This window comes from Crocodylus siamensis, chromosome 2 (genome assembly GCF_052110815.1).
Source record: "Crocodylus siamensis isolate JL-2025a chromosome 2, ASM5211081v1, whole genome shotgun sequence".
NCBI lineage: Eukaryota > Metazoa > Chordata > Crocodylia > Crocodylidae > Crocodylus > Crocodylus siamensis.
In genome coordinates, this window is record NC_143396.1 from 79,232,248 (window position 1) to 79,257,337 (window position 25,090).

The following is a 25,090-nucleotide window of genomic DNA, read 5'->3' on the forward strand; positions in this document are numbered from 1 at the left end:
AGTCAGTTCCCTGAACCGCACTCATGTCTGAGACCTGTCTGTGTTGTGTGCACATACATCATGTGGCTTGACCAATCCCACTTTTCAAAACCCCAAGGTGAGGGGATGTTTAACACTTCTGCTGGGAAGCAATTCAACCATCCAAGATGTTACTGTTGGGGTCACCTTTTTTTCTTTTACTGTTTGGACTGAATTGTTCCTTTCATCCATTTCTGCTAGTTGTATCCACTTGTGTTACTCTGTATGGTTCCGCTCACTTCTCTGTGGTTGTAAAAATCCTTTTGGTTCTGCAGTGACAGAAAGGTTTAGACTAAGGAGGAAGAAAGTACAGCATACACATATAAGCAAGGAACTGTGCTTGGCAGTTTTAGCACAAGATTAATAATATCCTACTGGAAATAAAACTGAGTGAGACCTATATGCAACTCTGGAAGTTTTTTTTATTTTTAATCTGATATAGCTATACCCTAGCTTCCATCTGAAACAGATGGGTGCACAAGAAGAAAAAGCATGTTTTCCCAGAGGTAGAATCTTACACATACACATCCTTCATGTTAAATCTACTCGTGCAGTCTTTACCTACTTCATATTCAAGCAAACATTCTGTTTACATTAGACCTATGCACGGTGTTGTGATAAGAATTGCAGGTATTTGTAACTCTTTCTCTCCCAGCAACCTCCCCACAAAGTAGTAGTGTAGTAAAGGGTGGATGACCAGAAGGGAAGGGCGAGAACAACTGCTAAACATGGCCACCCCCAGCTGCCATTGCCACCCAGAGCGCAGAACCTGGTAGTTAGGCCTTTGCTCAAAACCTACAGGAGTAAAAGGTCATCTAAATGAAGAGCAAAGAAAATATGGGGAGTAGACTCTTTGGAGACACTCGTGTGCTATAATCAAAACTGTATATTTTTGTGTTTAGAACAGATCACAGGGAAAGTTTTGGCTTGGGAGTGAATTTGTAACTAAATGTGTCCTTTTATCAACTTTAAAATAGTAACCCTAATCTTAAAAATAAATAAATAAAAAATGGGACTCTAAACCACATTCCAATTTCAGTGGTTTTGCTCTAGCATCTGGATCTAAATGACGGAGTAGATCCTTCTGGATAAGAATTTAAGGTCCTGTAATAAATATATGAGCACATTTGAGCGGTAAGTAAATTGCTCTCAAATGATATACTCGGTGTATAGTAATTACAGGACTTGCTAAATGTATAGTAATCAGTGTACATAAATGTGGGGATTTTTTTTTTTTTATCTCCACATGTACAGTAAAGGCCACTCTTTTCTCAAACCTCCCTTATGTCTTTCAGTGCATCTCTTTTAAATATTAAGCCAATCTGAAATGTGTCAGCTTGAGAGACTCCTGAGGCTTTTGAAAGGGCAGATGTCCCGCAGCATTCTTAGTTCTTTTCTTCCAGAATGTCATGATGACATGATTTCTCCTCCCACTGCATTTTTTTTCTTTCATTCAGCCAGATTTTACAGTGCAGAAGCAGCTGGGCAGAGTTCCAAAATGACCTGTCAAGGCAAGAAGCAATGATGTGGTGACTCAGCAGAAGCACTGTACATCTTCGCAGTTCCACTGCAGCACTGTTCACTTGGAGTCTTCTGAGGATAAATTTAGCCTCTGAAAGTGAACATCTGCATGTCCCTAGTTCCTTACCTTGGTATTTGACCCTTAGGGAGTTGAAATAAGAGATCTCCTCTAACCCTGAAAATGTGAAATGGCTCTGTAAAGATTTAAGATCTTTTCAGGAAATAACTTTAGTAGTGCAGGTTCTGGTGGCCTGTGGATCCTTCAAAGCAGATCTGTGCTAAAAAGAGACTCTGCTACATGTATTTATTTCATGTTTGTGTGAAAATATGTAAAGACAAAATCCTAGTTCTAACAGTACAATGGCACTTGACCAGAAAATTCCATTAGACTAAACAAGTATTTTAATCTGAATAGATTTTAATATCAAACTGTTATTATTAACATTTTAAAATGATTAAATGGCTTATTTGGATTAAAGGCAATAGGAATTTCTGTATGCCTACTAGGGAAATGTATTGAATGATCTAAGAAGACACCAATCTTCCCCGTTAAATTTTTTCTAACTTGCCAAAATTCATTCTTACATGAATTTAAATGGCACCCTCTTGTGGTCAAAAAAAAGGTAGGGGAGGGGAACCAAGATACCTCATTCTTTTGAATAGATATGCACATAAATAGCATCTAATATTATACTGGGACATGCAACTTCTAGGGATACCTGGAGCTCTGTTTGGCAATCATGGAGGGCCAGATCCTCTAGACCAGTGGTCTCCAAAGTGGGGTGCACACAAGATGATCCATTGGGGTGTGGGAAGAAAATATTAGAACTTCTATTTAGATGTATATTTATATAAATATACATATATTGGGGGTGCGTGATTGAAAATTTTTTACTAATAGGGGTGCGTGATTAAAAAAGTTTGGAGACCACTGCTCTAGACTAATGTGCTATTTAGTGGTTGTGTTGCTTAACACATGGAATGAGGTGGCTTGAAGCCGATGTAGCGCTGTTCCCTCTAGTCCACTGTGACTGGAGAAAGGAAGACAGAGAAATTATTATCAGCCCCAGTGAATTTGTGCAAGAGGAAATGCAGCCCAGGTTGTAGTACCTCTTACTGAGAGTCCACTCCACACTGGAGAATACCCTTTTAAATGTGGATCCTGAAGAACATCCAGCACTACAGGATTTTCTAGAAATGTAACTTTGTTTAGGCTCTGTCAGAGAGTCCCACGGCTTGATGCTACTTCCAAGTTTAAGGAAAAGTTCAGAGGAAATGTTGTGAATTAAAATCATACCCTCCTCTAGGTTTCAATTAGGAAATAAAAGTGTATGAAAATTGATCATTTGGGTTTCAAATCCCTGTTCCTGCCACCACCTACCAAATTCAGTACTGTATTATATGAGGGTTTGATTCACCTTCCTCACTTGAAAGTCCTGTCTGAAAGACTCTGAATGGAAGGTTTAATTGTAACATAGTACTAGATACTAGTTGACATCCAAAGTTATTAAACCACAATTCTTGAAACATAACCTTTGCAATCACTAAGGGTGTGTGTTCTTCTCCCCTTCTTGGCATATATTTCAAATCTGCCAGGGTGCTGCAGTGAAATCATATTGTTGCTGAGTATGTAAAGAATATGCTTAGTCAAATTAGCTTTCAGATGCTTTAGTACTCTTCTATTAGTCCTGTTTCAATACCTTTAGAAATGAGAATAAGAACTCTTTTCACTGGAATCTATTATACTGATAACTTTTAAAACTTTCAGTATATCTGTGCATAGCAAGACTGAGTACATAGGAACTTCAAACTTTGCTATAAGAATATTTTACAAATTATGGATTCTAAACCAGGATAAATAATGGGGCTCTTCCTTCCTTAATTTTACTCTACATAATCAGACTATTAAATTCACAATTTCTTGCTAGCTTGTAAATTTACTTTTGGTAATACTTTAGAAATGTTTAGTGACTTAGTCTTCCTTGTCACAAAACCTAACAGTTAATCCATTGTAATGTGGAAAACTAATTTGTCTGCCATCAATAGGCTCAGGGGCATAATCTAAACTTAAAACATTGTTACTCCTCTTCTGACTGTTATCAATAATAAATTCCATGCCCTTCGCAAACTGGGGTGGCAGAGATGAGAACACTTCAGCTGGATGTAAATACACAGATGGCACTAACATTTGTTCCGGACTCATGCTGACCAAAAAAAATCTCAGTTGGAGGTGGAGTGAAGGATCATTCAATCTATTTTAAATTATTTGGATGTTACTCAGGATGTAGTAACTGAGCACCTCACACTCCTTAATGTATATACACTCAATTTACCCCTATGAGGTAGTGCTAGTTCCCAAACGAAGGAGTGAGGCACAGAAAGTATCGGTCAAATCAAAGGAGGAGTTAAGCATCTAAAGCACCTAAATCAAATATTGAGGATCCTGCATACCCTACCCCCTCCCCCCAAAATAGGTACCTGTGCTCTTAAGCATCTCTCTTTCTGATCTTGAATTCTCAAGACATCTAAACTTCTCTTTGGTGCATGTCAAGAGTTGCGTTTTTAGACTAGGAACATCCTGAACCCTAGCTTACCTTGAGCCTAAGCCTGACTGGGTGGTATCCAGAAACTGACTGTTCTTCTGTTGATCCCGCCTGTAGAAATCAAATCTGGTTAGCATTCTCAGAACAGTATAAAGTACAGCTACAGGACTAGGTTCCTCTCAAAATGCAATTTCTGGTTACTTTTAAAATATGACCAGAGGTGTGCTTAGTGACTATGACACTGGCCCAGGATATGGGAGATGCAGACTGAATTCCATTCTCAGCCTGAGGATTAAAACCTACATCTTCCAGACAGTGCCGTAACAACAAAGCTTCAAATCCTTTCCTCCTGCCTGAAACTGCCATCATAAAGAAAGTGATTCAAGATGGCTTGGGTCAAAAGGACCCAAGAGTGAGAGAGGCTTTCTAGGCCAACGTTTAGCAACCTTTTCAGACCCTGTGCCAGAAAGACCCAGCTCGGATCAGAAGCTAAGAGCTTTCCGCTATTGCTGCTTCTCCCTGATATATTTCATGAATCCATGGAGCTGTATTCCATGAATTACATATTTTTATAAAATAAATACTTGGGAGAGAAATGGATGCTGAAATCCTCACTGTTGGACATAAGTAAGACCTAACATAGGGGATGGAATATCCCGCATCTGCCTTAATACTTACCATTGTTAGGCACAGGAAATGCCATGCCCATACTGGATCAGATCTGCTGTCTCTCTGGTCCATCTTTTTAAGTTCCTAACTCTCTTTAACAGCAGCCACAAGGAGCAGATCTATTGAATCATGTTTCTGTATTGGACACAAAGCTACATTTAAAAAAAAAAAATTAGTAGGTACCAGTCAAGGAATGAGAAATTAGCATCTCAGAAATAAGTAGTTCTTAGATGTAAAACTTCCTGGAGCATTTGGATGTTGGGGTATTATTTGGGGGTTATTACTTTATCTTGTAAGCTGAGCTAAGTCGTCTTTTCTTTTTTTGTGGGGGGGGGGGGGATAAAGGGGGCGGGGGAAAGTCAGCACGTACTTCATTCTATTTTATTTTATTGCTTGAGAGTTGTAGTTCATGAGGATATTGTTAACTTGGCCTACAGAGCAAGGTTGGAGTAGAATGAAGTCATATACGAGCCATGGAGCTGGAAACTGAACTGAGGAGAAAACAACATGGGATAGCTGCTCCTTTATTAGTGCTACCCATTTTGTGCACTCAATGAGGTAAAGTGGGGTGGGGGGAGTATGAGCCCATGCAAGCAAGTACCGTATCATACTTGACAAGCACAAAATTGTAAGCTTGTAGGGGGTGGGGATGACAAGTGACTCCATTCTCCTCCTTTCCTGTATCTAACCAGTGCCTAGCATACTGTGATAAGCTCGAGGGCTAGAACAAGGTCCACGGGGCAAACATGGTTCTGCAGTTTCCTACCTTGGTGCACTTGTATTTGTGCATGTATTTATTTGGGGGGGGGGGTGCACTAGCCTGGTGTGCTTGTATTAGCAAGGGTGGGGGTGTCCTATCTTGGTGCACTTGTGTGTGGTTGGGGGAGGGCGGGGCGTTTATGCGTCCCAGCTTGGTGTACTTCTATTGGCAAGGGCTGTGTGTGTCCCAGCTTGGCGGGCTTATGTGCGTGTTTGGAGAGGGTGGGATGTGTATGTGCCCTAACCCGGTGTGCTTGTTTTGGCAAGGGTGTCCTAGGATGGGGGGTGGGGGGGATGTCCGCGTGTGTGTGTCCCACAGTGCGAGACGCCTGGTAGAAGCCGCCGCCATTTCCCGTGGGGCGGCAGCGCTGGAGCAGCCTGCGCCGCTGCCTGCTGCCGAGCTCCGGGCGACAGAAAACCTGCTCTGCGCCTCGTCCGTCGTCAAAAAAGCCCACAAGCGGGCGAGGGGCGAGCACGGGCTACCCGAAGCCTGTGAGCCCCGACTCCGGAAACGAACACCCACCTCCCCCTCCCCACAATGACGTCACGAGCGCGCGCCTCCTGCTGCCTCGTGCCCAACAGGTGACGTGCGAGCGGTGTAGCCACCAACGCCCCAGCCCGGCTTCTGCAACATCCCCACCCCCACACGGTCCTACGCCGTTGCTCGGGGAAGGGGCAGAGCTCTGGCAGCGCGGGACGTGGGTGCGTCACTCGGAGGCGACCCGGCCGAAGGGGGGAAAGGGAGGGGAAGCTGCGCCCCGCGAGGGAGGGGGCGGGGCTCGACGCGGGTTGACGTCAGCGACGCGCCGACCAGTCTCCAGGCAGCGGCGTTGGGGGCGGGGCGAGGTCCGGCAGCCGAGGGGGCGGGCTGTCCGCTCTGTTTTGACGCTTCCGGGTCGCGACCCGGAAGTGGCCGGGGAGGCGGGACGCGCCCGGCACAAACATGACAGGCGGCGGGAAGCGGAGACCTCGCACTGGGGAGCGGGAGCCGGAGCCGGAGCCGGAGCAGTGCGGGGAGGGGTCTGGTGGGGGCGGGGGGCGCTGAGCCTGTGTGAGCGCGCTGGGCTCACGCGGGCGCTGCTTCTCCCCCTGCAGTGCGAGAAGTCGCGGGGCATGAAGAAGAGCCGCTGCGGCCGAGCCGACGGCTCTGGCCCCCTGCGCACGGAGGTGGAAGGCTGCTACCGGCTGCGGATGCCCGAGGACTTCTTCCACTTCTGGGACTTCTGCCAGGAGCTGAATCCCGACGCGCCCGCGGGTACGTCCTGGCTTCTTTCTGCCCCGGCGCCACGTCTGGGGCCGAGGTGTCGTCTGCCAAGGCAAATACGGAGCTTTCTACAAAGAGGCTTTCCCATTGCTTCTCTCTTTGAACGGGATAATGATGGACACAAGAACGGCCCTGCGCAGGTTCAGACCTTCCCTCAGCCTTGCCAGTCTCCTGGCCAGAGAGTGGAGGCTGAAAGGGAGACTGAACTGGTTATGACTGTGGGGTTTTTCCCTCCACTGTTCCTTTCTCACTTGCAGCCTCCAGCATTTAGGGTTCAGGAAGCACTAATTCAGAGGCCATTGGCAATGTGTAGGGGTGCACACTGGTGCATGTGCACCTGCTGAGAGAAGCGCCACTGACACTGTTGGTGGTGCCTGTGGGTGGTTGCCAATTGCCACTGGCTGTCACTCACGCTGGTGGTGGTGGTGTGTCTGGGTGGTCACTGACCACTAGTCGGTCCTCACAAACCAATTCCTCCTCCCCCGCTCCCCCCCCAGACACTGCTATGGCCACATGCAGGAGCTCACCACCACCTGTGGGTGGTCACTGCCCCTAACTCCCTGCTCAGTAATGGCTAATAGATCTGGACTGTGTGTTCTGTGCTGTGGGAAGTTCCTGTTATAACCTTAGACTACGTCCCTAACTCTCACACTCAACAGCTGCTGATGCCCCTTTTCTCTAAGGTTTTGTCCAGTCCCCTTTTGACTCTGGCTAAACTGGCAGCTTCCGCAACTTTTGGTGGCAACAAGTCGAACACTTCAGTGACACCCTGTGTGGGAGAAAAAAAACTTCCTATTGTTAGTTTTAAACTACCTACCTAATAATTTCACCGTGTTACCCCTGGTTCTTGAAACTGAACACATCGAGCTTAAAGTAGAACAGGGAAAACACCTATCCTAGAAGTCTCTTAAGGTATGTTTCAGTACATTTTATTCTTTTTTTCTTAAATCCTTTTAATTGCTAAGGGTTTGGCTAGTTGCCTTCAGGCTGGGGAATGGATTTGGGGTGCTGATCCAGGGAATCCAGACCCTAAAAGTAACCTTTTTAGAAACAATGAGGTATTGTTCATGTCAAACAGGAACTGTTTTCAGACTTCTATAGGAGAGCATAGGGCAGTTAGCTTGTATGGGGAGGAATCTCTTCTAATCTGCATATTGTAAAATTAAATATGTTGTGGTTTTTCAAGCCATGCAACTGTTACTTTGGAAAAGCAGTAATTGCTAGATATGGATCGGTGGTTCTCAGACTTTTGTGGAATGCAAGTCACCTTTAATAGTCTCAAGGCTCCTTGGGAAATGTCAGCTCTTAGGGCATTTATACATGTGCTCTTGGAGGTGGGGGTAGGGCTTTAATTAAAGTGGTTCCAAGAGCTGCTCTGATTTAAAGCACCCAGAGTGTCGCATGTATCAGCATCCCCATGCTGAAAAATGGTGGTAGGGACTGTCATTTTTCAGCATGAGGATGCTGATACACTTGCCTCTGGAGCCTGATCCACACTCCAGCAGACTCAGTTAATTACACCACGTTGGAGCAGCCTCAGTGCAGTTGTCTAGGCACTTAGTTTTCACTCGGAGCAACTCTTCCATTGCAAAGCACTCAGACCACAGCAGGTCAGAATGTTTTGAACGCTGTGGATTACTTGAAATTTCTGGGTCTATCTTGTGAATCAGATTTGCCCATTTAACCATGCTAACATTGCACAGCATACTTAAAAGGATCTTGAGGTGCCCCAGGGCACCACAGCTCCCTGGTTGAGAATTGCTGATATGAATGAAAACTGTCTGCTTTCACACAACACTTGAGCCATAAAATTTAAGCAGAAAAGCATATGAATACAAAAACGCTTTACGTGGGCAAGAGTCTTTCACCTTTCAATTCTTGTGCATGGCACAAGAGGAGACTTGGGCCTGACTGCAGAGGGACTAGGTTTGTAAGAGCTTGAGTTTTGTTTATGTCCTTTAGACCTTCCTAAATCCCCCAAAAACCCTGACACTCTTCATGGTTTGCTTTTTGCAGAAGCACTTGTATCAAGTGTTGGACTTAAGCTGGTGGGGCCTTATGATATACTCGCTGGAAAACACAAAAAAGCAAAAAAATCAACAGAGTTGAACTTCAACCTTCACTGGAGGTTTTTTTATGACCCGCCTGAATTCCAGACTATAATTGTCGGAGATAGCAAAACACAATATCACATGGGATATTTCAGGTATTTTGTATTACTTAATCTCCTTTTATAACTGCAGAAGTGCGTGATTATTTTCCTCTACTTGCATAGAAGGGTGGAGAGAGAGTGGAAATGAGGCACCACTAGAATGACAGAACTTCTAATTTTGTTTCTCTGAACACTGAAAAATTTCAGTTGGTGTCTTTAGCAGAACTGAGAAGGCTGTAGGTGAAGCCTTACTTTAGATATTAAAATTAGGCCCTAATAGTACAGCATGTCCAGTTTTGAGAGAAGCCTAGAACTTGTAGCTCTGATACTCCATTTAAAGTGGAATTAGAATGTATGAAAAGATGCTAAAAGAATGGAAAATACCAGCCTTAAATATTTGCGTATTGTTTTATAGGGATATGCCGGATGACCTTCCAGTATGGGTTGGTGTAAATGAAGCTAAGAAAAGCTGTGTGATTTCTCAAGTTGGAGACAACTTATTTGCTGCAGTCAAGTAAGGTTTAATGCTTTCTTTCCAGCATGGAGGAAAACTAATTGCATATGCTTAAGAACTAGAAGCTGGGGATACTACAGATAGTTGCATTTAACTTCGTGACAACTATCCTTGTTTCCCAGCTTTTTCTTTTCTCTTTTTTCAAACTTTTTATTTCTCAACCCCATCTTCCAAAAAGCCAGCATCCTAATATGATTTTGGAGGCTGGAGGGTTACAGCTGCTAGTGACTTAAAGAATTCTCTGAAGTCCCTACAGAGTAACTTTCAAAATGATTTCTCTTATTGTTCCTTTCATAAGCTTAATAGGCAAAAGGATATTTTGGCTGGCTGGTCTCACCTTTGCAGTTATATTGAATTAACCAAGGCTGTAACCTCAACATCCATTTATAATGTTTTTTTATTTTATTTCTGAAGGAAATAAAGCACACTCGGTGTACAAAGGATATTCATAGTGTAAAAATCAACTGTATATGTTTATTTGTCATAGTGATTGGAGTCTGCATATTTTAGCTAGCTTATGAAGGGAGATGAAGCAGTGGTGAAGGGAACTTGGAACACTTTACTAAACCAGAAGTATCTAACTAGGTGATTCTCAACCTTAGACTCAAATAACTTTTCTTTAACTTTTCTGAATTGGGAGGCACCTCAGTTCACAAACACTATTCTAGCAGAAGTTATTTCTGTACCCTAGGTATGAGGATGGGGCAGGAGTATTAGTGGAGTTGTTCTGAGAAACAGGAGAAGGAAGAACATGGGAGGCCAGACAAGAGTCTTATCTGTCACAGCATGGGTTTATGCAGGGGCTGCAAGCTCACTGTGGTGACCTGGGGTTGAGTTCCCTTCATCAGCCTCACTCACCCTTTCCTCTCATAGGTGCTGACAAATTGTGGCTGTAAAAATCTTAGGTTAGACACAGTGATGGACCATGGATCTCTTGTGCCCAGGGACCAATGTCTGCACCCCGTGCTCCTTCTCATAGTAATACTTAGTCACATCATGTGGTAAGAACTCTGAAGGGCCTGGCTGGCACCTGGGGGCCATGGGCCCCTTCTGCCCCCCCCCCCCCCCCCCCCCCCCCCCCCCACTGGCTGGTCTGCCACCGGTTAGATGTGGCTGGGATAGAGGCAAAGTGCTGTCTCGTACCAGGGGATGGAGTGGGAGGAGCCAGACCAGAGGGGAATCCAGTCTCTGATCCCTCTGCCTGGCCCCTGAAGTCACTCCGGGTTTTTCCCCCCTCCCTGGCTTCCATTCCAGTACTCTTCCAGTCAACACCTTGGTCTCGTGCCCTGATTACACGCCTAGAATCAGGGAAAATCGTTCCCTATCCCCATTTTCAAGAAGGGAAAGGGGAAGGGCTTCAGTAGAGGGGTTCCTGGTAGACCGGGAAGGGCTACAGTTCCTACTGCGGCTGCATCCTGGTCTGGAAACAAAGATATGCCAGACAGTTCCACCTGGCTATGGCAGTGATGGCTCTGTAGGCCCCAGCTGAGAACCACTGATCTAGCTTAACCTTTCATTTTTGTCTACATAAGTGAATCTTGCATTCCATAATATAATAAACAATAAAATACCATTTCTCAGTTGGGACAGAATGGTCTGCCATGTATCTTGGAGTAGTAAATGTGCAAACCATAAGATTTCATATGCTCTACTGTCAACGAATAAACAAGCTAGAATTGTGGCTATCTTTCAGATGAGTCATGGGGAAAATTGTTGTCTTGTCAATTTGCATCCTTCTCTACAGAATAACAAGAATTTTACTATGCTATAGAACTCTTTTCTTCAGAATCTCAGACATGTAACTGTTTTAACTCTTAGTTTTTCTCTTAGTGACAAGTTTGATTTTTCTCTTTGTATGTTCGTTCAAACTTGTTATCTTTTAAATCCTTCTCCTCTTTCAATTAAAACACATTTTAATGCTTAGTACAGCTCTTTTAGGGAAACACTAATTCCATTTCAATTTCTACTTCTTAAAGAACCTGGCTGCATGAACGTAAGAAGTATTATATGCAACAGCAGTACTTATTAGATAAGTAGGTTTGTAGATAACAAATTATGCAGATCCCAGTCTTTTAAATTCTTCTTTTTTATGGGATTAAACATATTGAGGCAACACATACCATGGCATAGAAGTGTTTTTTTTTTTTTTGTTTTTTTGTTTTTTGTTTTTTTTAACTTGTAGCTCTTAGAAATTGCATCCATTAATGACTTGTGTTGAAAACTGATGTGTTCCATTCAACCAAATCTGATTTAGCTCTTTGTTTGCAAGCATAATGATAGGAGTTGTTTTGGAATTACTCATGATCTTTTCCTAGAAATGCTCAGTCGCATCTGATGCAAAGTATAAGGATCAAATGCATATATTTGTATTTGTAGCAGGATTTGGGTGAGGTGTAATAAAGGCATGAATCCAGAGGCTTAAAAAATAAAAAGAAATTGAACAGTTGCCTCAAGTGATGACCATCTTCCACCACTTCTGCACAAGAACAAAGTTGAACAAGAAACCTCATTTCTGGTACTTAAGTGGATCATTGCACCTAAACTTCTAAAGTGGGGCTTTTATATGCTGCATACATATATGTAACCTTTTTTTATTATAAGACCAAATAGGAGGCTACTTTTTTAACTTTAATAAAGGATATATTGTGCAATGGATTTTCCTTTGTTACAGATTATATTTGTCAAAAAAGCTAAAGGAAGTGATAGAGAAAAAGAAAAATTCTGTTTTGAAAGACATTGATGAAAAACTAACAAGAACAGCAAAAGAACTGGGTTATTCACTGGAGCAGAAAACCATGAAGATGAAACAGAGAGATAAGGAAGTATGGCTCTTTTTTTCTGATCTGCTAGGTATAAAAACTACTCCTTCTAAACTGGATTTATTTTTTCACTAACTTCCTTTTTCTTCCCTTCTTCTATAAGTATCTTGCAATAGCACTCTCCAGAGCTAATTCTGTTCTGAACATTGCTTAAGGATCAACACTGTCTAAAATCAGGGTGTGCAGTTGTTTCAACTTCAGGGCTGCTTAACAAATTTTGGTGCACTGTTGAGGGCTGCAAGGGTAGCCCTGCCCCTCGGCAACCAGGGGACCCAGCACCTGTCATCTTGGGAACAGAAGTCCCACCCCTAACCCTGACCTTTGCTACCAGAAGTTCCTCCCCTTGCCATGGAAGTACTCCTTTTGGGAAGGGTGTTTGCTGTCTTGGAACTGGAAAAAAGCAACTTTTATAAGCTAAAAATCAACCATCTACAATAACATATTTTAATTTTATTGCAAAAAAGTATTTGTGTCCTGACTTTGTGTGCAGTTGTTATGTATATAGAGGTGACTGCATAATAGCTCAGAATGAAGTCTACTCTTATATAGTGTGTGTAGTGGGGAGGGCGTTGATGTGTGCATGTTTGGTGTGTGGGTGGGTATGGGGTGTGGAGGAAGGTGTGGGTGAGTGTGAACTATATGGAGGGTTGTGGGGTATGTGGAGGGGGAGGGTGGCTGGGGGTGCATGTGTGTGGGGGGGCCCCTACAAACAAACCCCTGTATTACACATAGCCCCTGCTGCCAGCTGCAGCAGCAAGCAGAATCCCCTGGCAGTATGTAATCCCAGAGAGCTTCAGACTGCACATGGCTGGATCACTGGCTCATCGCATGGGGTTCACATGCCTGAGCCTCGTGCTGCCAGGAGGAGCCCTGCGCAATGAAGATGGGAGTGGAGTCATGGGGCTCAGCTGGGACAGCAGGGAGAGAGGTGGAACTGGCCCAGTTCCATAGTGCAGAGCTCCCTGTGATTTCCTCATAACCTGCGCATAGCAGTGAGTGGGACCAGGCCTCTGGCTCCATCACAAAAGGCTCCCCGCAGAGGCACGCAGCTCGGGCAGAGAACCCGGGAACTTCATATGAGCCCCATGTGATGGAGCCAGGTGGAACCCATGCCCCTGCCAGCCCAGGCTCTGCACTCCTGCCACCCTGCCCTGAGTCTCTGCTGGCCATGGGGTGCTGGTGCAGGACCCACACTCCTGCCCAGCTGCCACCACTTCCCCCGCCTGCCTGCTGTCGCTTCCCTACCTATGAGGCCGGGGTCAGGTTGCACTCCCACCCTCACTTGTGGGATGGCCATGTACTCAGCCCCATGCAAGCATAGCAGGGGCAGCCCGGGGCAAGGTTGAATACAGTGAATTAGTAGGCACCCATCTGCAGACCAGGTGAAATCACCTCATGAGCCAGGTCCGGCTCCCAGGCCATATTTTGCCTGCCCCTGGACTAGAGTGTTAATAATTGTTGGCCTAACTTGTTTCCTTCTAGGGAGAAGTTCATTTGCTCTAATTTTCATAGTCAGGGAGTAAATTTGACAGAACTTGTGCATTACATTGTGGCTTTCAGCCCGTTATAGCCAGTCCACCATACACTTTGGTAAATATTCTGCTAGCACATGGGTGGCCAAACTACAGTACGCCTGGTGTAAGTCACAAGGTGTCTGCATGTGGCATAACGGATCGGGGAAGGGACAGGCAGCATAGCAGCAGAAGGAGGCAGAGGAAGGGGATCAGTGTAGCACTTAGTGTGAGGCTAATTTGCAGTATGCCTACTGCAAGCGGTCCATGCTGCACTAGCACAATGCTTTATTTGTTCATTTATTTTTCAGCTATCCTTGTATTGATGGTTGTTGGTCACTTTCCTAGTCTGTTCTTGCTTAACCTGCCCATGTAGATTAGGAACATCCTCTTTGGTCTGTCAGCCAAATAAGCTAGGGACAGAAGTTGCACACAAATCGGTTTAAGTGATCAGAAACTGGTTTAAACCTGTAACAGGACAGAAGTTCCATACACATAAACCAGTTTCAAAACTGGTTTAAGATGAACCTGGTTGAATGTAGTATCTTACTTAATTGATTTAGGTCAAACTGGTTTATGATTTAACTTGAACTAGGAAGAGTTCTGGGACAGAAGTTTCAGAGTCCCCCAGCATTTTGTGCCATGCTGTGCTGTCTGCTTTAGAGATCAGAGCTGGCCCCACCCCTCTGCTTCCCTAGCTAGAGCAGTGAGGGCTGGCTACTAGCCGGTGCACTGTCCCCTGCCCCCAGCAAACCCCTGCTGGGGCCAGGGTCGGGGGTTAAACTTCCCTTCCCCTGAGTACTGATCTGCCCTGCCCTGCTGGCTGTGACCAAGGACTACAGATCCCAGTGGCACCTAGAAGCAGGAAGATTAAATGATGTACAATTCTGGAGAGTCATGCTGCTGTGACTCTGGACTGCAGATCCCAGAGACTTTGGGGTCAGCATGAAGAGAAAGTGAACACATAACCCATGCTGGTTATGTGCCAGAGTTATGTTCCAGCGACGACCCCCCCCCCCCCCCAGCTTCTGGCTTAAACCACAGGAGGCATGTGGCTGCATTTCCTGAATCAAAAGTGAATGTCTGGTTTTTTTGCTTATTGGTTCAGTCTTCGCAGCTTAAATTAACCTGCAAAGACTGAGTCAATTCAGCCACGGGTTTTTTGAGGGTATGTACTTAGTCATAGTGTCACAGGGGAGTCGCCACAATTCTTCTGACGTCTTTCATTAGTTAAAAAGTAGCTGATGCTGACATCACTCATATATATGTTCTGTATGATACAGTGGGATATGACCCACCCCAGTAAGCTAATTAGTCAGTACAGCTCCCAAAGAGCAAAGTAGGCAACTGTCACTGATGTGGAATAATGCTAAGTTCTTTTTGTGAAAGTACCTGCTACTTAACAATCACTAGCATCTCCCGGACACAGTTCAAGAGGATTATATTTCAATTGTACAGTTAAAGCATTTATTTCAGGCTGCTCAAAGGAAATTAAGGGTTGAATTATTGAAATACAATGCAGTGATCTTTTAGTGTGTGTATAAATTCAATATCTCAAAGATGAGGAGCTACCAGCATGACTAGAAAACATTTGTTTGTATGTAGAAGCATCTGTCTGGCATCCTAGGAAAATATTATCTAAATTTGGAGCAGTATTCCAGCTACTCCAGAAAAGCTGGGTAATGTTCAACTGCTGCTAACTGTATTAATATAAAGCTCTTATCTTGCATATTGTATCCACTACCACTACAAGAATCTAGTAAAGGTAAAATAATAGTAAACACTGAGACATTGTAACCATATGGTTCATATCCTATTTAATTTGCAGCAGGTTGCTAAATTAAGAGCCAGTTGCTTTGCTGAATGCTGTCACTTCTTATTTCCAAGGGTACTGCTTCTCTGATCTTCCATAGCACAGCTGTGGTTCTGCATGGCAGACAGGAGAAATAGCACCTTTAGACATAAGAGCTGCATTTAACAGCCAAAGCATCCTCTGTCATCCTATGTAGCTGTATTTTGTGGCTGTGTGTGGCCTTAGTTCACAAACCTTCAGCTTCACAGGGGTTAGGAACCTACGCCTGTGAAATATCTAGGTTGTGCTGTATCATGAATTGCACTTTTTTTTCAGAAGTCTCTCTGGGTACTTAAAGGCAGTCTGATCTAGCCTCACTTAAATTTACAGGTCAGTGACTAGTGGATGCAACCAGCTGACGGTGTATCGGGTGTTAAGTGGGGAGGGGGTATTTTTGTGTATTAAGCACCTTTTTATTTTTGAGAAAGTAAACAGTCTTTCCAATAAAGGAGATCATATCTGGATACAGGTAGAGGAGATTAAATGTAAAGGAAAAGAAAAGAAATTCCCCAAGGATAATTTCAACAATAGAACATTTTTAAAGTATATTTTGAAATTAAACATTTCAAGTGGCTATCCCACGCAGGTGGTTTGGGTCCAAAAATGTAGCATAGATAAAACTTTGAATGGAACAAATAAAACTTACGTTTGGGTCAGTTCAAAGACAGGGTAGTGCTAATGTGAGGATATTACAAATAAATCCTCAGCTTGTTCTTTATTTTGTTCTTAGCACTGAAGACAAAGGCAGTGAATTATGATCCACTGGTCTAAGTCATCACATGTACAATGACAATGCCTGTGCAGACTGATGTAAAGCAACTTCTTGCCAACTTGTGCCTTCTGCTGCAAAATGGCCAAATTGGACATGAGCTGTATCTAGAGAAAACATACAAGAAGTGTTTAATATTACCTAATTTACTGTAGGTAAAAAAGCAAGTATAGTTCTATATACACAGAAATGCTGGACCTGGTGATTTTTTGTTACTACCTTTTAACATCCAAAAGAGCCAATAGCAATGTGTTGTTTGCATAGCCGGTCAGAAAGAACAAATTGGAGTTTTCTGTCTCTAAATTATCAGTGGTCTTGCATTGCAATGTAAGTATCCCTCAACAGCATGCATTTTGAAAAGTTTCATCACTCTAATATTTCCAGTTACTTGTGATGTTTGAAATTGCCAGCTAACCTCTGTGCACCTTTATTTCTGGCCGTAAAGGTGCTTGGGGCAAAAGGTCATTCAGAAGATAATAAATGAATAATGGAACACTGTCAGCATTTTGCTGTCAGGTGTAAGCTGGTAGTATTTTTGTGTATTTGCTCTTTGCTGTTTTGTGAAGGTGATGCATCTTTCTTTCCCACCACTGCCCCAACCCCTTTTCTTTTCCCCCCAGGTAGTGACCAAGACGTTTCATGGAGCAGGTCTTGTTGTTCCTGTAGACAAAAATGATGTTGGGTACAGAGAGCTCCCTGAAACAAATGGTAATTTATCTTAAATTTTTTTAAGTAAAAATATCCTCGTTGAGATTTAACTTAAACATATTCTTTTGCTTTAGGAGCTTCTGCTGAGTTGCAAAATATAGACTGCATTCACACTGCTTCAATAATAGCATGAGAAATGTATAGTCTTCTACTGTTAGAATACATTTTGCATATGTATATTTGATTTGTGAACTTTTTTTTTAATAGACAATGAAAGAGTCCAGTGAAACAGTAAATTCAGTTAAATCCAGTTACCTGGCTTTCATCTGTATTGGCACTGAGATGTGTTCCATTTTTGTCTGATTATACAAACTCCATTGTAAGAATTCAGTTATGTCATTTAACATGGCAAAATGTATTAAAGAGTCCTGAGGCAGGAGCCACTTTGAATGTGTCCAGTTCTTGGGAGTAATTGAAGGAGCAGCAGCTGCAGACTCTGGAGCATGGGTTTTCAGCCACTTCTACCCATGCTATCAGAACCATCAGTTTTTCTTCCTATGACTCTGTATCCAAGAATTCCTTGCATCTTCAAACTCTTTTATGCTGCTTTGAGTGAAAGGGATCTGTGTATGTCCTGTGACCTGTTGTCTACTTGGTATACAAATGTAAATTAAATACCAGTTTTAAATGTTTTGTTGCAGCTAATCTTAAAAGAATTTGTAAGGCAATTGTGGATGCTCCTAGCGATGAGGAGAGACTGAAAGCCTTTGCTCCCATTCAGGAAATGATTACTTTTGTTCAGTTTGCAAATGACGAATGTGACTATGGAATGGGATATGAACTGGGAATGGACCTCTTTTGCTTTGGATCACATGTAAGTACTAGAATGGTTCTAGTTCACGGAATATATTCTGTGGGGTTTGTAGTTAAAGGAGGACTGGACCTGGTTTTGCTTTCCTGTCCAAAAGTCACTACTAGGGATTGTGCTAGAGAACAGAGACCTTGGGTGCATGGGAATTATGATGAATTGTTCGTTGTGTGTGTTCATATTTATATATGTACATATATCACTTTCCCCAAGTCCTCGGTGTTTAAAATTAGCTACTTGGATAGCAAGATTGCTCTTCTACTTAAGTTTCATGGTACTTGTGACCCAGCAATCCAGAGGCAATAAAATAAACTTAAAGGCAAATTAGGTGTCTGAAGATGCACATAGGTACCTAATGAGATTTACAAATTCTCTTGCCAAGTACTGCTCTGCAGCTTCAGCTATTTGAATGCTTCTATAAATCCAGTCCTGTAATAACATTAAAATATTTTAAGTTAATTAATTAGTAAGAATGGTATGTACTTGGGGCTATAATCTCTTTCAAAACATGTCTAGTTACTTCATTCTGCACAATCTGCTACCTTCTGTGGATGGTGAGTACTTATGGCCTGCCTGTGGTAAGTCTAAGGAATTACAAAAGAAAAGATCCCTTCCTGGTTCAAGTTAACTCACAATGCCCCAGCATCCCAGGGTGCTTTGCAGAGAGCAGGGTTGGCCCTGCCCCTCTGCTCCCTAGCCAAAGCACTATCACTGCTCCTGCTGGCTGAGAAGTGGGTGGGAAACCTGGCTCCAGACCACAGCCAGGTCTGCTAGCCAGGGGTGGAGCAGCCCCTGCCAGGCTTTTCCCCCACTTGCCACTGGAACAAAGGAAGTGGGGTGGCCAGACCCTGAGGCCAGGCAGGCAGAATGAGGCAGAGAGGGAGAGGGTGCTTTAAGCCCCTCCCCTGGGTCAGGACACCAGCTGGGGTCTGCCTGGCAGGGGTGAAGGAGGGAGAGGAGTTTAAACCACTCTTCCTCCCCTTTGCCTCGACATGTGGGCCTCGGGCCAGCGTCACACCCCCTCCACTTGAGCTGGAGGGGAGGGCTTGGCAACAGCTGCTGCCCCCTTGCCAAACAGATCCCTGCTGGGGTCCCATGCAGGCGATTTTTTTTTTTTTTTGGGATGGGGTTTAAATCCCCATCCCCTCTAGCATGCTGGCCTGGACTAGGGTCTGACACGTCTCCCTCCGCCCCCCCCAACTCCTGGGAAAAGCCCAGCAGGGGCTGCTTCCCTTTCCCACCCCACTCCCAGGAGGTGACCTGCAGGGACCCCAGCCAGGGTAGGGTGGGGGGCTTAGATCACCACCCTCCTCAATCACTTAATAGGCCTCCCAGCACATGCAGGGAGTGGGGAAAAGCCTGGAGGACTTCTTTTCTTCCAGCTTCCTTCCAGCCACTGCTGAAAGGAAGGGAAGGCTTGCTTTAGCATCCCCAGCTTCTTGTCTGAGCCACTGCAGGCATGTGGCAGCATTTCTGGAATGTCTGTTCACTTGCTTTTTGGTTTAGACTTGCAAAGATTGAATTGATTCAGCCTTGGGCTTTTTGACTGACTGTCTTAGACTCAAGGTAACCCTCAGAAAATATCAGGTTCTAGCTTTCACTACAGAAAAATAAAAGATTCTTCTGTAGCAAAGAACTCAAAGACTGTAATGAGTCAGAATGTATTTGACACTGGATTCCTATTTGAGATTTCTGGCTTTATCTTGGGGAATCATGTTTTAGGTATTTGCTTTTACAGAATTAGACCTGCAAGGTATGTACTGTGGCACCCTGGCTTTGAAATACTGTTATGGGCTAACTTGTTCAGAGGCACTGGTTTTCATAGGCTGCAGCCTGATTCATCAGATGCTATATGGATAGACTTGCACAGAACAGGGGTACTAGACACATGACACAAAGAGCAGTAGGGTGCCTGTCCCCCTCAAATCAACCAAGCTAGCAATAAAAACCCCAAACAGCCTAACACTCAGTATACTTTAAGCATTTATTCATGCTTTAAGCAATTTTAATGCTTTTCATGAAGTGATTCACAGTGGGTATTATCTTCTTGAATTATAACACTTTGCAAATGCTTACAGTACCATGAGAAGTCCATAGTCTGCCATTTTGAGAAAACCTGATGCTGTGAAATATTACATTTGTTGGAGGTGGGCATTTAAAAATGGAGTGAAAGAGGACTTCAATTTTTCAGTGAAAGATGGGTGGGAGAAAGGACACTTTGCCCATTTCAGACTTAAAAAACCTAGACAAGAAGTCTGTGTAGTCGCATGGTCGGTCGACGTCCATTTCTTGTCTCCATGCACAAACATTAATTCACTTATTCTATACCTGGTTCTTCAAATAGTGTGCCCCTACCTGCCAGAAGCTGGAATTACTACATCAAGATACAGAACAACACTACCAGCTTCCACTTTCCATTCAGGGCTAAGTAACCCATTGTTTAATTTCTGTAAAGCAGCAGTAATGGAAGGGTTTAACCATGCAGCCGGGTACCTTTTTATAACTGGTGTGGATTTACATAACGTATCAAAGTGGTAAAAGAAAGAACATGTTTGCTGTTACTGCAGTCCTTACTGGAGAATTTTATTTTCCCTCAAATCTATGCAGCACGATGTGATGACAGCAATCTATCTAATACAAAATATGCAGCTACATGTTTTAGTTGCATGGTGTACACTTACCCATTTTACTGATTTGAGGTAAACAAATTGTAATTGCTTTGGGTTTTTTGATTTCTCAGTGTTGTCATTTTGAATGCAAATTCTCCATGGAGTTTCGGGAAGACTAAACTTTTTGGAACTTTCTAGGATAGTTCTTTATAGATTTAAATACTGTTCTTGGCATAAAAGATCACATCTACCCAAAGAACTTATTAAACCAGCTGAGTAGTTGAAACAAAGTTCTTTGCAAGTTTCCAGGCACAAGCATCCTTCTTCGTTCCTTGGAGATCTCAGAATGACAGCAGTGTCTCCCTATGCCTGATGAAGGGTGCTTGTGCCTAGAAGCTTGCAAAGAACTTTTGTTCCAATTTACTCAGTTGTGATTATCTTTTATGAGACCATCTACCCAAAGAACCTTGCTTGCCTATGTCCCTTAGACCAACATGGCTACAACCAAAACCTTACTTGACATAATACATTCTCTTTAATATTAAAAGTTGTCCCCTCATTTCAGCATAGAACAATGCTTGATTTTTAGCATTCAAGGATTTTGTAACTGACTGTCTAAAATATGTTTTTAAAAACCTTTAATACAGTTTGACTTAATCTTCTCCCCCACCCCCTAGTCTCTTACAATAAATGATCTGCTTCCTCATGTGTTCAGAGCCTCAATTAGAGCTGACAGTAGTTTATGGAGGCATTCGAGACATACCATTATTTTGATGTGTATCATTGCTAAAGGGAGATGATTACTATCATGCATGACAAAGCGGCATTGAGCTCATGTTGAACACCGTACTTGCATTGGGGTGAGAGTTGAAATAATGAATCCAAAGGAACATGGAAAACATTGCTTGGTTCTTGGGACTTCTGTAATAGTCTCCAGCTAGAGAAAAGGTTGGCCCTGCCTATAGTTTTGCCAGATTTAATGGACTTGAAAAGTATACTTAATGGACTGTGCTCATACTTCACAAGAAGCAGCTGTCCCTTTGCTCTGTCCAACTCTGCTGTTTCCTGTCACTTTGCAGTATTTCCACAAGGTGGTTGGACAGCTGCTGCCTCTTGCCTACACTCTGCTGAAGAGGAATTTATTTGCCGAAATCATTGAATCGCATTTGGCAAACAGAAGTGCAGAGACTCCAGACCAACTTGCAGCATGAGCCAGAGAAGAGGTGGCAACCCATTTCAAGCATTAATGGAGTCAAACTTGTTTTCTTGCAGAGCCGGTGGGAGCTGTGCTGGTGATGTGATGTTGTTTCCTATGTGTGATGATAAATAAACTGTTTTTTTCTAAATGAGTGAGTGAGTGCTGTGCCCTGGAAGACCTGCACAGTCAGGGAAGGGAGAAGATAGCATCTCCACTTTGGGCACTTGCCACATGACTGGACTAGGAGGTATCACTTGACTGTGTGCCTCAGCAGCTCCTACTTTTATTTCCTCCTGAAGTTAGGATCATTTGCAGCTCTGTAGCAAGGACAGGACCCCACTGAAGGAGGAGTTGTGAGTGTGGCAGCATCTAGTGCACATCTGTCCTGTTGTATGTGCAGCGCTGACCCTGCCATGAGAGCCCAGCTGCCTCACCCGAGTCTATGGCGTCTGCTGCTCCCTGCTATGTGGGGCTGCAGGGGCCTGGCCCATGACTTGCTCTGCAGCTGCTGCCCTCTAGAGCAGGAGAAAAGTCGCTCCTCTCTCTGAGCTGCTTCTGGGCTTTTGCTGTTCCAGCCCAGGTGAGGGTTCAGCATCAGAGGGCAGAGCCATGGCCCTTCACTGTCCTTTGTGGGTGCAGAGAGGCTTGGGCAGGGGTCTATGTGTTTGCTGCTCTTTTCATACGTTAGCCTGTACCTCTTCAGGCCGGCATCTGCCCTGGAGCACAGAGGAAGAAGAGTGACTACTTCTCAGCTATGATCTAGCATCTAGCATACAAGTGCCACTCCATTTTCTCCCACCTTCCTTTCCAGCACTATCAGTGGCAGTAGGCAAGTGCTGTGGGTTCCTGTGTGGCCTTGGGTGCCTATTGCAGGTGCTTTGCTGAGGAAATGTGGCCTTAGCTTTTTACCTGCAAGGTGATCTGTGGGCAGTGCTGCAGAAGAGAAGCCCCTTGCATCTAAGGCAGCAATCAGACTTGAGTAGATGCCACATACCACTGCCTCTTCCCCAGTCCAACATACTGTTCCCAGGTGCCTACCACATATGCTGGATGCTCTGTTTTGAGAGCTGTGATTGATATGCAATCCTGCTACTCAGTGCTGGGGCTTGTTAGGGTCCAGCAGTGGGAGTTTGGCACCAGCAGTACACACTGAAGACAAAAGGGGGTGAGATGTGCCTCTTCTTCCAGGCCCTTGATTTTACCTCTGAAACTCAGTTGGCACATGGAGGGGCAAAGGGAGTCCTTCCTCCTCTGCTCCCCAGCATCAGTATTGCAGGGCAGCATCTCTGTCCAAATCACTTGGCTGTATGGTAGTGGCAATGATGCTCTGTGGTTTGTGACCTGAAATACTCTTAAAATATGAAAAAGGAGCTGCTAAATACTGTAGGTCTAAACAGAGGCAGCAAAGTATAAGGTCACCTATGAACAGGGTGACTGCAGAAATCAAAGCATGACTTCATGGCATGAAGTTCAGAAGGGGTGCTTTCAAACATCTGGCTAAAATCAGTGCTAATAGCAACATGCATCAGCTATGTTGCAAGCTTCAGATAAGCACTTCTGCTTGCTCTCAAGTTGGCTATATATGATTTTCCCCTAATTTTCAGCACAAGAAAACTTTTCTTTAAAGAATGGCTTCCTATGGCACTAAGATGGGATATGAAAAGTAATGTGAAAAATCCTGATTTGATTATTTTTGCTTTCTTCTTTAGCACCTTAATTTTTCAAAGCATCTCTTCATTCATGCTCAGCCTAAGTGCCACCCCCTTTCCACCTGCATTACCAAGCATTGCCAAGCAGTGTAATGAATCCACTTTACTGTGTATATCTCCAGGTCACTTTAATTGGTATTATTTTACCTTAAACTATTGCAAATGCCTCAGTGGATTTCTCTTCAGTTTGAAGACACACAAGGGAAACAATATTATTGTCTTATACTGACTTCCCATTTTACTTATTAGAAAGACAACACCACATCTGCTTCCAGTAACCTTCAGGGCATGACAGAAGTATTACTCGTTTGAAAAAAAAATCAAATGACTATAAAGAAATAACTTATCAGCATCACAAGATATTGTAGAACAGGGGCAGCCCACCAGGCCATTTGATCCGGCTTGCACAGCCCCTAAAAAATTTAGAAAATTTATTATCTGCCTGTGCGTGCCTGTCAAAGATGACAACATGCCAGTGGCAGCAGGACCCAGGAGGCGGGTCAGGACTTGTAGCACCAAGTCTCGCCTAGCCCTGCCCCACCCTCCAACCCCCAGCTGGAAGCTTCTGCCTAGCAGAGGCTTCTGGCCTGGCAACCCTGGGGCTGTTTCCTCACCATCCCTCCATCCAAGAAAGCAAACTCAGATGAGAATGGGTGGAGGGAGGGAGGCAGGGATCACTGGCACAGCAGGAGCCAGGCCTGCCTGGCTGGCATCATGAGGTTCCCAGCTGCATGGGCAGAACCACAGGAGCCAGACTGCCCCCATAGTTCTTGGCTGGCTCCTGCAGCATCCTGCAGTCCCAGTCATGTAGCCAGGAACTGTGCGCTTCCTGAACGACGGTGGGGGTGGGGGTGCAGTGGCAGCGAAGGAAGGGAAGTGGGGAGTGGGGAGGAGTGGCAGCAGGCAGGTGGGAGCACAGTGCCCCAGAGCCAGGGCCAGCGGCAGCAGGAGCCAGCTTGAACCACAGGGGTGAGGCTGGCTCCTACTGCATTCTGCCCTGGCCTTGCAGCCAGGAACCATGCACTGCTGGAGCAGCAGGCCGGAAGGAAGGGAAGTGGCAGGAGCAGGGCAGTGGTGGCGGCAAGTGACAGTACATGGATGGGCAGGAGTGCAGAGCCCATGCCAATGCTCTGGGGCCAGGGCTGGCAGGGGCCAAGGGCAGGGTGGCAGGAGCACAGATCCCAAGCTGGCAAGGGCTGTATGGAGCTGACCCAGCTCCATCCCCCTCCCTGCTGGCAGCCCAGCCATGTGCAGTCCTGGGGCTTCCTGGGACCACACACCTCCGAGGCTCTCTGCCTGCTGTGGGCCATGAGCGCCCCAAGGCCTCGCCACCTGCTGTTACTGCTGGTGGCAGAGGCTGTGCGCAGTGAGGGAGGGGCACATGCAGTGGGGGGCATGTTTGTGGGGGGTCCCACATCCCACCATACACACGTACCCACAGACCCCTCACACTGTCATACTCATGCACTGACACTCCCCCATGCACACCCCACACCCACACTCCCTCACACACCCCAGCCACCCTTCCCCCCACAAACCCCATACCCACCCACACCCCACATATCCTCCCACAAACCTTACACTACCCACCCACATCCCCCACAAATCCACACATGTACCCACAACCTCCCCCACACTCCACACACATACCCACAGTCCCCCATAAG

The 25,090-nt window shown here is 44.7% G+C and overlaps 1 protein-coding gene and 1 long non-coding RNA gene across 4 annotated transcripts; one reads left to right on the top strand and one right to left on the bottom strand.

Annotated features, from left to right (window-relative positions):
- Nucleotides 1-521: 521 nt before the first annotated feature.
- On the bottom strand, nt 522-4,899 carry LOC149870431 (uncharacterized). The gene is made up of 3 exons (XR_016440447.1): nt 4,761-4,899; nt 4,134-4,193; nt 522-1,521 (listed from the first exon to the last, which is right to left on the bottom strand). It is a non-coding gene; the product is annotated as an uncharacterized LOC149870431 (long non-coding RNA).
- A 1,291-nt stretch (nt 4,900-6,190) lies between these two features.
- HPF1 (histone PARylation factor 1) lies at nt 6,191-21,862 on the top strand. Of its 3 annotated transcripts, none has more exons than XM_090036204.1 (8): nt 6,191-6,212; nt 6,606-6,765; nt 8,791-8,980; nt 9,342-9,440; nt 12,112-12,262; nt 17,012-17,099; nt 17,741-17,913; nt 21,596-21,862. In XM_090036204.1, the coding sequence occupies exons 2-8, from the start codon at nt 6,624-6,626 to the stop codon at nt 21,725-21,727; spliced, it is 975 nt and encodes a 324-aa protein (XP_089892330.1). In that variant the 5' UTR covers nt 6,191-6,212; nt 6,606-6,623; the 3' UTR covers nt 21,728-21,862. The 3 variants fall into 3 exon arrangements, with proteins under 3 accessions (XP_089892330.1, XP_089892328.1, XP_089892329.1); XM_090036202.1 differs by lacking the exon at nt 6,191-6,212 and adding an exon at nt 6,390-6,515 and having other exon boundaries at nt 6,602-6,765; XM_090036203.1 differs by lacking the exon at nt 6,191-6,212 and adding an exon at nt 6,390-6,509 and having other exon boundaries at nt 6,602-6,765.
- The last annotated feature ends 3,228 nt before the right edge of the window (nt 21,863-25,090 follow it).

Excerpts from the sequence above, each read along its gene's own strand:
- HPF1 (XM_090036202.1), top strand. The coding sequence starts at position 6,454 with ATGACAGGCGGCGGGAAGCGGAGACCTCGCACTGGGGAGCGGGAGCCG. Across the intron at positions 17,100-17,740 it reads AGAGCTCCCTGAAACAAATG|CTAATCTTAAAAGAATTTGT; the intron begins GTAATTTATCTT and ends GTTTTGTTGCAG. Across the intron at positions 17,914-21,595 it reads TCTTTTGCTTTGGATCACAT|TATTTCCACAAGGTGGTTGG; the intron begins GTAAGTACTAGA and ends GTCACTTTGCAG.